The 11,555-nt window shown below is 44.7% G+C and overlaps 1 protein-coding gene across 1 annotated transcript in view; it reads right to left on the reverse strand.

Annotated features, from left to right (window-relative positions):
• Positions 1 to 11,450, reverse strand: part of AIRE (autoimmune regulator) — a 37,613-nt gene extending 26,163 nt beyond the window's left edge. Inside the window, exons 1-5 of the mRNA XM_084846830.1 lie at positions 10,400 to 11,450; positions 3,309 to 3,375; positions 2,721 to 2,871; positions 1,429 to 1,603; positions 442 to 594 (exon numbers count right to left, since the gene is read on the reverse strand). Of these exons, the coding sequence (XP_084702956.1) occupies positions 442 to 594; positions 1,429 to 1,603; positions 2,721 to 2,870 (478 nt within the window). The 5' untranslated portion in view covers position 2,871; positions 3,309 to 3,375; positions 10,400 to 11,450. The remainder of the gene's footprint in view (positions 1 to 441; positions 595 to 1,428; positions 1,604 to 2,720; positions 2,872 to 3,308; positions 3,376 to 10,399) is intronic.
• Between the last annotated feature and the right edge of the window lie 105 nt (positions 11,451 to 11,555).

Consider the following 11,555-nt stretch of genomic DNA (forward strand, 5'->3'; position numbering starts at 1 on the left):
ACATCCCTTTAAGACAACATGATGGGTCTGGGCTTTTGTCAGAAGCTCATACATTGTTTGCACAAAAATACTAATGAAATGTTGAACTCCCACTCCATGATGCATTTAAAGTGCAATCCTATGCAGGTTTAGACAGAAAAAAAAGTCCTACAACTCCCAGCATTCCCCAGCCAGCATGATTGGCTGGGGCATGCTGGGAATTGTAGGAGTTTTCTCTGTCTAAACATCCATAGGATTGCACCCTTAATGTATAAATACTGCTCATAAAGAGGAAAATGCATTCTGCTAACATTAAAAGGGAATTCTCTCTCTGGGGCTTTTGGTGCATGTGAGTATGCGTGTGTATGTCCATCATCCTTTACACTTCCTCTTTTGCACATTCCAGCTGAACTCTTAGATTCCACACAAGGTACAGCAAAGCCCCAGCAACTAGTTCTATACCAAGGTGCAGGTCGCTTTTTGCTGAAGGTTGAAGTAGGTGCAAAGAATCTTTTCCCTCAGCCGCCTTCCTCTTTCCTTGAGGCTTGTGCTGAGTCAGGACCTTAGGGCTGGTTGGGAGTTTCCTTGCCTTGCGGTGCCTGCCGAGATCCATATCTGAAAAGATGGAAAATGATGAGATTTGGTGGGATTCTTGCCGAGGTCTATAGAAACCTTGCCTCTGAAATGGAAGACAATACTCCCTCGCTGATCAGGAAGACAGACAACACTACACAGGAAAACAGACCTTGAAGGTAGCAGGTATGTCTTCCGTAAGTATGGCTTTCTTTAAAAAAAACACACAATGGTACTGGATATGGGCACCCACCATCATTACCCTACTCCCCAGGAGCCATTTTAAAGAAAAGGAAATACCCCCCCTCCCCTGAAGTAGGTTCAATGAGTTTCTTATGGCTGGAGGCTTTCAAAAAAAGAAATGTGAAGATCCATATACATTGGGTCCAGACTAAGGGTGCAATCCTGTGCATGTTTAGACCAAAAAAGTCCTACAACTCTCAGCATTCCTGGCTGGATTAAGACTTTTTCTATCTAAACATGCATAGGATTGTTTTATTGTGGTTTTAATGTTCTATATATTTTATATTGTTTTATTGTGTGCCGTTTGGTTTTAATTTTTGTGAACCACCCAGAGAGCTTCGGCTATTTGGGCGGTATAGAAATTAAATAAATAAATAAATAAAATTGTCTCTAAATTAATTAAAACTTAAGTCCCATTGAAATAAATTGGACGTTAGTCATGACACAAGCCCCACTGATTTCAATGGGAACTAAGTTAGTCTGGAACCAACCCACCATTCCCAGCTTTGAAAGCTGAGTGAGGTGTGTCCCCCTGCCTCCACTTATAATTGTAACTTATAACTTATAATTGTTATAAGTTATCCACTTATAATTGTTCATTTTCTTCTGGGCTATGATGACCTCAGCTAATACCTTTAGGAAAGCTGCTCCGAATGGACTGGAGTTTAGAATACCTCTCCAGGTTATAATCCTTGAAGAGGACCCTCCAGAAGTCTTGGATGGAAGGTGAATCCTGGCTCAGCAGCCATGTCAACATTGCATGAAAAGCTTTGTGGCAGCCTTCCTTCTCCTTCCGATGGAGAGTGTCCTTCAAGGAGAAAGACAATGAAAAGTCAGTCTAGTCCCCAAATAGATGTGAATCCTTCGTATATACTTCAGTGTGATTCAGCTTCTTCAGGAGAAGGGAGCTAACAGTTACAGCGAGAGTCTCAATGTTCTGGCAGTATAGTATGGAAACATGTAAAGTCTTTTACAGACTGAAGCACAACTATGAAATGTGATAATGCTGAAAAAGGGAAAATCAAATAATAAGAAAAGTGCCACCACAGAAGTACTCGAAAACTGTCTACCTCCTGATTTAAACACCTTTGAGGATGTACAAGTGGGTAATACTAGATTCTAATTCTCATCAGATCCAGCATGGACAATAGTCGGGGATAATGGGACTTGGAGTCCAACAACATCTAGAGGCCCCCATGTTCCCAACCTAGTCTACAATACAGTTTTACAAAACACCACCTATAATTTCATAGCCATTTGAAGGAATTTTCAAAAGACACCCATGATCTTTGCTATGTTAAATGTCCAGAGCATACTTTGAGATTCACCACTAAAAGTTGGTGCTACAGTACACCCAGCAAGCAAAATAAAACAGATGCATAGCCCTGAAGAACAGTCACAATGACTCCAAAAACCTGTCTTTTAAAATAGGTTGTAACCTGCTTTGTGAATCTTTTTACCTTGAAAAGCAGGTTAGAAAACCATCAAATGATAAATTATAATAAAAAAGGCAATAGTATCAAAATGTAAGAAGACCCATAAATACTAACACTATTTTAGCATTTCCTGTGTTTCCATTGACTTGAGAATTAGTATTACCTTTAAACCATACCTTGCCTACTATATGCATGTGAGCTATTTAAAAAAACCCAAAAAACTATATGTTCATTCAAAGTTTTACACAAAATGAAAGAAAGAGAATATACAGAAAGGCAGAATAAATCCCCCCAACTAAAACTCCAGAGATAAATCAAACTAAATTAAGGCTGGACATGAGTCATATGCTGGCTTTGTATAACCTAAAAGTGCAGATATCTAACTTATTCCTGTATGCAAAGGCTATGCACATCATAAAATAATCTAAGAGATTCCAGTTCTGTAAACTGAAGAGTATACAGGATCAGAATGGTTCCTGTTCCTCTCACCTTGAACATCTCTTCAGTGACAACTTCATGATCTGCAAGTCCATGAAGTAACGGGAAGACATCATCCACTGCCATTGAAATCTCTGTGCGATAAAGCTTCAGTAACTTCCTCAGGTCCCCCTCTCCTAAGGGTCTGTCAGAACTAAACATCCTGGGACAGAACAGCATTTACAAGTTAGGAGCATCCCTCCTCCAGGTCCATTTTTTGTCACTTTGAATCCAGTAACCCTTACTAAAAGACACCTTAACCTTTACATTGTTTTGGGGGTACACCTCTTTTAGTAATGACAAATGCAGAAAAAGAACAGGCATCTTTGGTGCAAGTGACCCTGCAGGGTAATCTCAGCTCCCTTACTGAGGTAAAATAGGATCCTACATTATGTTATCACCCTTACTGTCCACTCATCTGTCTCTACAAATTCAGAATTGCAAGTATAACTAAATATACTTGCATTCATATTCCAGTTACTCCTTTTCTAGGATTTACTGTCTTTCATCTCTTCCCCAACCCCTAAGCACCCAGCTTTGATTTATTTTGCTAATTCTGTTCTTACTAACAAAGGAGGGAGACAGCACTATTGTCCTCACCTGTTGTATGGCAGCACAATATAGTATCTGTTTTCCACAGTTGCTTGTGCCCTTTATACTGCTCAGTCTGTGGAGAAAGAATGAATGTGTGGGGAGGAGGGGGGTGTAACAACAACACACACACACACAAATATTGAGGAAACCAGTAGAATTCTCCTAATGGTGACTCTCTAATGAATCTGGAAAGTCAAAGGTATCTCCAATTAAACCCACTTGGCCTGCTTTGTTATCTGAAAATGTTTCAGAGCTTCACTCCACCCTGAACCATCTGCACACTCTGTGTATTGCCTTACATGATTGGAAAACAGAAGGGTTGCACTGTGTATGGGAAGCAGCATGTGCCATTTTTTAAAAGTCTCTGATTGGGCTCCACACCCTTGCAATAAACTCAGCATTTGCGCCACATTGATTCTTTAGAAAACAGCACAATAGGTTGGATCCAACTGTTACACGAGCAGAACTCCCCTTCCGCAATAGGGCTACCCTGTCCTGTCCTCCCCTCTGCAGCCCCCCATACCTCCCCGCAAATCTGCTCCAGAAGGTGCTCCAACCGTCCTGAACAGATTTGGGGCCTACAGCAGGGAGGGGAAATCTGTTCCATTTGTGGATGGATACAGTGGATCTTACTCAACGTCTGCAGAGCCGGCTATAGTGAACCACATAATCATCCCAAGAATTAAGCCCATGTTATTCCAGATGGTACTATTATGGTCGATAACTTTTGATTTCAAAAGTACGGGCCCCCTGGGTGGGCCTGCAGGAGAGAGGAAAGGCAGGCAGAACCTAGGGAGAATCTGGTATGGTCAGGAATGCAGCCATGATATGATATAGCCCCCCTTCCTCAACCTGGTGCCCTCCAGATGTGTTGGTCTGCAACTGCCAGCATCAGCCAATCAGTTGTCGGAGTACAGGTGCAGTGTCAGCTCCAGGTTTCTGAGGGCCCTTGGGTAAGGCACCTTCAGTGGGCCCCCTCCCTTGGCCAGTCTACCTCCTCACTACCATTGTCACCAGCCACTATTATTCCTCATCCTCTTTCTCATCATTGCCACCACTTGCTTGCTTGTTAGGCAGAGAACCAGTGAGCAAGTAGGCAGGGGCGTCTACTGTTCCTCACCACCACTGCTGTCTGGGACAGAGTGAGAGGCAGGTGAACAAGCAAGTTGCAATGGTGAAGAGGTGGAGAGAGTCCAGGGGGCTCTTGCCTGCGGGCCCCTGCTGGGGGGAGTGGGCCCTCAGCAGGTGACCAACCATGCCTACCCTTGATGTCACCCCTGCACAGGTGGATGCTGGCAGTTCTGGTGGATGATCAACAGAACTTGGAAGAATCTAGATTTTACTGTCTTTTTAGATCCCAAATCCTGGTTTTCTGATAGAACATGGCTCTATTAGGCAGACACGTCCATTATTGACTAGTTGGCAACCCTAGATGCTTTCCAGCTTCAAGTCAAAAGGAATCCTTTAAGTCAGAATGCTGTGGAAGAAATCATCATAGCCACAAAGAACAGCTGTGTTTTCAGATCCTTTCTGCACCGTACGAAGTACCTCTAGGCAGCTTTTCAATGATAGGCTCCTAGTCAGATCTTCTAGTTGCCTCACCCTTCAGAACTTCAAGACTTCCCAGAATTCTCTTAGAAACCCAACACTTTTCTCATTTCTTCTCCAGTGTAATTCAAGGTGACTGGTAGCAGCTAAAATAAAGGTTGTGGGCAGCTTTGCTTTTTATACGCTAATTCTGGGGGAACTAGTTCAGAGATTACAGCCCTGGCAAAGTAAATATACCACAACTCCCAAGTACACTAATGGTTTCACAGCACCTCAAATTATTCCTAACATTCATGGTGGACAATCTCAGAATTTATGGGCTTTCCATGATACTTAGTCATTATCTCTTAAGAGCTTAGCTTCCCTCCCACTGAAATGAAGCTAGGAAAAGACAAGGCTTATGATCACCTAAAACAGGGGCACACAGCCTAAATGACTCTGAAGGCTACTTTTGTATTATTAAACTCGATGAGGGCCACATTGCTATTTTTACCAAATAATTTCTGTTAAAATTTTAACTCAGTTTTCTTTTTAACCCATTCTGTTAAGTCCCCTTTTCTATCTGTCCACCATGCTTCTGTCCTTGTGCCACCGCAGGCTTCTGTGAAGCCTGTTCTGTTAGCCCTCCCTCATTTTCTCTCCCTCCAGGTCAACTCTTCTAATTTGGCCACCTCTCTTTCTCTCTGCACCACGTCACACTCTCCTCTCTCTCTACACCACTGCAAGTTTTTCACCCCCCGCCCTTTGCTACTGGCCTCCCCATCCCATTTCTTCACTCCACAGCCACCTCTCTGTACTCTCAGCTATCCCCCTTTCCTTTTTCTCTCTCCTTTCCCAATCCACAGGTCTCTGCAGCAACAACCCCCGCCCCATTTCTTTTCTTTCCACACATCACAGATCTCTCTGCACCCCATCAGGCTCTCTGTCACCAGCAACTGCTCTCTGTTAGCTAGCTCTCTGCATCCATACAGTACACAATGTTTCTCTCTTCACACCATTGCTTACTCCCTTGTTTTCTTTCTCTGTGCACAGATCTCTCTGGGTTGTATCCATGTTAGCCCTACTTAGAGTACACCTGCTGAAATGAATGGGATTTAAGTTAGAGTAACATTCCCCCTTTAATCGGGGGGGGGGGAGCTGCTTCCCCCTTTAATCGGGGGGGGGGAGCTGCTTCCCCCTTTAATCGGGGGGGGGGAGCTGCTTCCCCCTTTAATCGGGGGGGGGGAGCTGCTTCCCCCTTTAATCGGGTGGGGGAGCTGCTTCCCCCTTTAATCGGGGGGGGGAGCTGCTTCCCCCTTTAATCGGGGGGGGGGAGCTGCTTCCCCCTTTAATCGGGGGGGGGAGCTGCTTCCCCCTTTAATCGGGGGGGGGGAGCTGCTTCCCCCTTTAATCGGGGGGGGGAAGCTGCTTCCCCCTTTAATCGGGGGGGGGGAAGCTGCTTCCCCCTTTAATCGGGGGGGGGGAAGCTGCTTCCCCCTTTAATCGGGGGGGGGGAAGCTGCTTCCCCCTTTAATCGGGGGGGGGAAGCTGCTTCCCCCTTTAATCGGGGGGGGGGAAGCTGCTTCCCCCTTTAATCGGGGGGGGGAAGCTGCTTCCCCCTTTAATCGGGGGGGGAAGCTGCTTCCCCCTTTAATCGGGGGGGGGGAAGCTGCTTCCCCCTTTAATCGGGGGGGGGAAGCTGCTTCCCCCTTTAATCGGGGGGGGGAAGCTGCTTCCCCCTTTAATCGGGGGGGGGAAGCCGCTTCCCCCTTTAATCGGGGGGGGGAAGCCGCTTCCCCCTTTAATCGGGGGGGGGAAGCCGCTTCCCCCTTTAATCGGGGGGGGGAAGCTGCTTCCCCCTTTAATCGGGGGGGGGAAGCCGCTTCCCCCTTTAATCGGGGGGGGGAAGCTGCTTCCCCCTTTAATCGGGGGGGGGAAGCTGCTTCCCCCTTTAATCGGGGGGGGGAAGCTGCTTCCCCCTTTAATCGGGGGGGGGGAAGCTGCTTCCCCCTTTAATCGGGGGGGGGGAAGCTGCTTCCCCCTTTAATCGGGGGGGGGAAGCTACTTCCCCCTTTAATCGGGGGGGGGGAAGCTACTTCCCCCTTTAATCGGGGGGGGGGAAGCTACTTCCCCCTTTAATCGGGGGGGGGGAAGCTACTTCCCCCTTTAATCGGATCTTTCCCCCTGCACTACATTACATCCCGTTCCATCTTTCTACGTCCCCCACGTCTGCACTCCCATCACCCACCCCCATTTCTTTCTTTGTTCTTTCTGCACATATTCCTTCTATCTTATCGCCACTTCTCATTTGAGTTCACCGACAACTGCACACGGGGCTTTCATTATCCCAGCAATTCATACACTGAATGACCCAGGTGGGAGAATATGCAGTATGGCTGGTTGGCTGCATATCCTGGCTGTGGAGAAAATGGTGCCAACTCCAGGACACGTCTCTGAATCCAAGGGGAGGAAGAACAATGCACACATGGCAACATCAGCATTTCCCCATCGCAGCCCCAGGTGTGTGGTAGAGCACACGTTTGCATGCAGAAGGTCCCAGGTTCAACCCCTGGCATCCCCAGACAGGGCCAGGAAAGACTCCTGACTGAAGTCCTGGAGCTGCTGCCTGTCAGTGTGTAGACAATCCCAAAGTAGATGGACCAATGGTCTGACGCAGTGTAAGGAAGCCTCCTATAATGGTCTCTGGCAAAACGTAGGTCATGGGTGGGAACATGTGGCTCTCTAGATGCTGTCAGATTAAAACTCCCATCAGCCCTAGCCAGCACAGTCAATGGTGAAGGATGATGGGAGTTGTAGTCCAACATCTGGAGGGCCACACATTCCACATCCCTGCCTGAAATGTTCCCACAAATGTGAGGAAAGGCTGCAAATGAGTATTTGGAATTCCCCCTGGGGGCTACAAATAGACAGGGAAGGGGCCACAAACAGCTACAGGTTTTACCTACATCCTAACATTTCTAACATACACACAGCCATTCATTTGCACACAGGAGGATGCTCCTGGCAAAACCCCAGTTAGAACACCTGTCCTTTAAATGTTTAGCCCATCTTACCCATAACGCTAATGGTGGCGAACAATAAGCTAAAATATTTTTTAAAAAGCTGCCAACAAAATAACTTCAAACAAGTGCAATTGTGGCCACATTGTGCTCAGTAAAAATCAGTTTTGCATTGTTTTGGGGAAATGCTTAGGGTTAGCATATGGCCAAAAACATTTCAAAGTCATCACCTAAGAATATTTTTCTTGGCACCATTACCAAACATAGTGCACAGATTACCATCAAGATGCCATATATACAGTTGTAGATATCTGGATAGTGCACAGGGGAGGAAGTGCTCTCTAAGTTACATAGGGACCAAATTATTTAGATCTTTCTTGGGTAACATGAGTGCATCATACCTGAAAGACTACAGGTAGCCTGGCACAGGCACAGGCATGTGTCTCCTGCTACAAGAAGCACGACATATTTTTCAGATTCTGATTCACTGCTGCCAAGGATCAAGGAGACCAACATATTGTTACCTGAGTCTGGAGCTCAGCAACAGACTTCTAGGGCAGTGGGGGCTGCCACTGTGGGCCCAGCACAGCAGTACCAACAAGAGGATGGGGGAGGACTCCTTAGCATCACTGATGCCCAGCACTTCCAACAGCCTCCTCTACCAAGAGTTCCATGAGCCTGAAACGGCCGATACCATCTGGCCTCTGAGGCCTAGAAGATGCAGGTGAAATTGTAGTGGAAGCTTGAGAATTAAGGTGTTTTCTAATGTTTTAATGTTGCCCTATTTTACTACATAAACTGCCTTGACAGCTCCTTGTTGAAAAAGTAGTATGCATTCCAAATAAAATTGCTATAATTTAGATCTGGATTTGAAAGAGGTGCAGCCTCATCAACAGACTGATTTGACGAAGTCTCAATGTTCCAGGCAGAGCAAGGAGTTTGATGCTGATAACCAGACACTACTGTATATGCAAAAACACTTGACAAGACTCCAAGCAGAACACAAGATGTACATTTTCCCCGTCAGCACTGCCTTCAAGTGCTGTACATGAGAAGCACAAATAACTCACACTTCCACTTTTGCTGCTACTTCGTAACACTGCCCTTATACTACCTATGCTACAACCTCACTTGGCATACTATGTACAGATCTGGTCACCACACCTAAAAAAGGATATAATAGAGTTGGAAAAAGGGCAGAAAAGGGCAGCTAAAGTAATCAAGGGGCTGGACCAACTCCCCTATGACGGAAGGTTACTACAGCTGGGATTATTTAGCTTGGAGAAAAGGTAAGGGTTAAGATGACAGAGGTGTACAAAATTATGCATGGTGTAGAGAAAGTGGATAGGGAGACATTTTTCTCCCTTTCTCATAATACTAGAACCCAGGGTCATTGCATGAAGCGGACTAGTGGGAGATTCAGAGCAGATAAAATGAAGTATTTCTTCAAGTAGTGCATAAGCTATGGAATTCACTACAAATTGGTGGCCATCGCTATGTCTTGGAGGCTTTAAAAGGGGGTTAGATAAATTCATGGATAAGGCTGTCAGTGGCTACTTGTCCTGGTGGCTATATGCTACCTCCAATATCAGAGGCAGTATGCCTATGTTCACTATTGAGGAACATGGACGGGAGGATGCTGTTGCACTCATATCCTGCTTGCAAGTTTCCTATGCGCAGCTCATTGGCCACTGTGTGAGCATAATGCTGGACTAGATGGACCCTTGGTGTAATCCAGCATGGCCCTTATGTTCGTATGGACTGTAGAGAAAAGCAAAATGTTCTTTCAGTCCTATCTGCCATTGGCATAAAGCATAAAATGCTTTTGGCATTGGGCCTGGTTATTCTTATCTTCCTTTTACATATATCTAATTCAGCAACAAGAGATGAAAGCTGTGACAATAAAATTGATGCTGTCCACTTGCTACTCTTAAAAACAAATGACATTTCCCAATTAATCTTAGTATTAAATGAGCCTAACCAGTCGATATAAACATGTGGAAAATATTCCAGGTAGTTGCTCCTTTTTTGCAATGTGTTTATGGAGCACGGCATGTGTATGTATGCTGTAAAATTGTGCCATATTTGAGTCACCTTTCTGAAAGTAGAAGCATATTTGCTTCCTAAAATGTACTGTGTGGTCTTGTGAACCGTAATTAAGCTCAGAGGTATTCACCATAGCTGAACCTCACTGTAGGAATGTGCTTCATCCAGAGGTTGACCAAAATTGCAGACTGTGCAGCAAAGGTCTTGTGATCTTGCCAGGCACATTTAGTACTAAGAATAATGAGGGATAATGTTAGGCATATGGTTAGCTGATTTCGATTGCTAGTATGAGTAAAACTTCAAAAATGACTATGATTGTTAAATGCAAACATTTGGAAGTATCCATCTAAATAATTACGAGACAAATTTTAATGGAAATATCAAGTACACATTGTCGCTGCTGCTCGATAAATTTTGGTTCACTTATTTTCCAGAGGAAATCGGGTGTTTTTATTGCTTAAAAGATCAAGTAATATTCTGCAAACTAACAGACTTCTTTAATACCTGGACAGTTTTCCTCCTTGGAATGCCTGACGAATGCTGTCCGTAACACGGGATCTGAAACAATGATCAGAAAAGAGCAGCAGTGGCAGGTGGATTGGATCCACATGAGAGAATCAGAGCTAGAAACTGATGGGGAGCTGGTAGAAGTCAGGGAAAGAGTAAAGAGTATATAGCCAAATACAGTAAAGTTTTGGGAAACATTGAGAGTAATGAACTTCCTGTTTCAGAGATACTATATATAATTATCAACTTTCCAAACTGATTTTTGTCCAGTGGTGTTGATCCATTTCCGTCCTAAACTTAGATGAGGCAATTGCTGACCGTTGATCCTGTTAATCTTTATGTAGCCTTCATTAATGTTTATCATAAAGTACTGGTGATACAACTACAGGACCTGGCAGGCATTCACAGAACTGCTTTTGAGTGATTTGTTTATCTAAAATGTAGGTAAATAAGTGCAGAAGATGCACTTGCTCCATTTACATTCTCAGGACTTCGGCTCTGCCAATTTCCCTTACTCCTTATCTCTAGATCTTCAAGACCTACAAAAACAAAATGGAACTGCTCTCCCCAATTCCCCCCCCCCACCTTACCTCTATTCCCCTTGTTTTCTCCCTCTCTTGCTAGAACCTGGGGTCACCCAATAAAGCTGAATGGTGGGAGATACAGGACAGACAAAAGGAAGTACTTCACACAGCGCATAGCTTAAGTATGGGAATTCACATCCACAAGATGAGGTGATGACCTCCAACTTGGAATACCTTTAAAATAGGGCTAGACAAATTCATGGAGGGTAAGGCTATCAATGGCTATTAGTCATGATAGCTATATACTACCTCCAGTATCAGGGGCATCATGCCAGTTGCTAAGAACTACAGCAGGAGAGAGCTATTGCCCTCATGTCCTGCTTGTGGGCTTCCCAGAGGCATCTGGTTAGCCTCTGTTGGAAACAGGCCTTTGGTCTGATCCAGTAGGTCTCTTATATTCTGTTAAAATTTCCCCATTGAACTTCACACTTTCCTTATAATCCACGACATTCAGATTGAATAGTAACAGCCATATGGGATTAGTTTAATCATACTTTGTAAATTTATATGTACTATATAGCATACCCGTTATGCTATATATTTTATTCCACAATATAAAGTAATAAAAC

This window comes from Heloderma suspectum, chromosome 3 (assembly GCF_057233095.1).
Source record: "Heloderma suspectum isolate Gila_16-S chromosome 3, 16-S_ref, whole genome shotgun sequence".
In the NCBI taxonomy this organism is placed as follows: Eukaryota; Metazoa; Chordata; class Lepidosauria; order Squamata; family Helodermatidae; genus Heloderma; species Heloderma suspectum.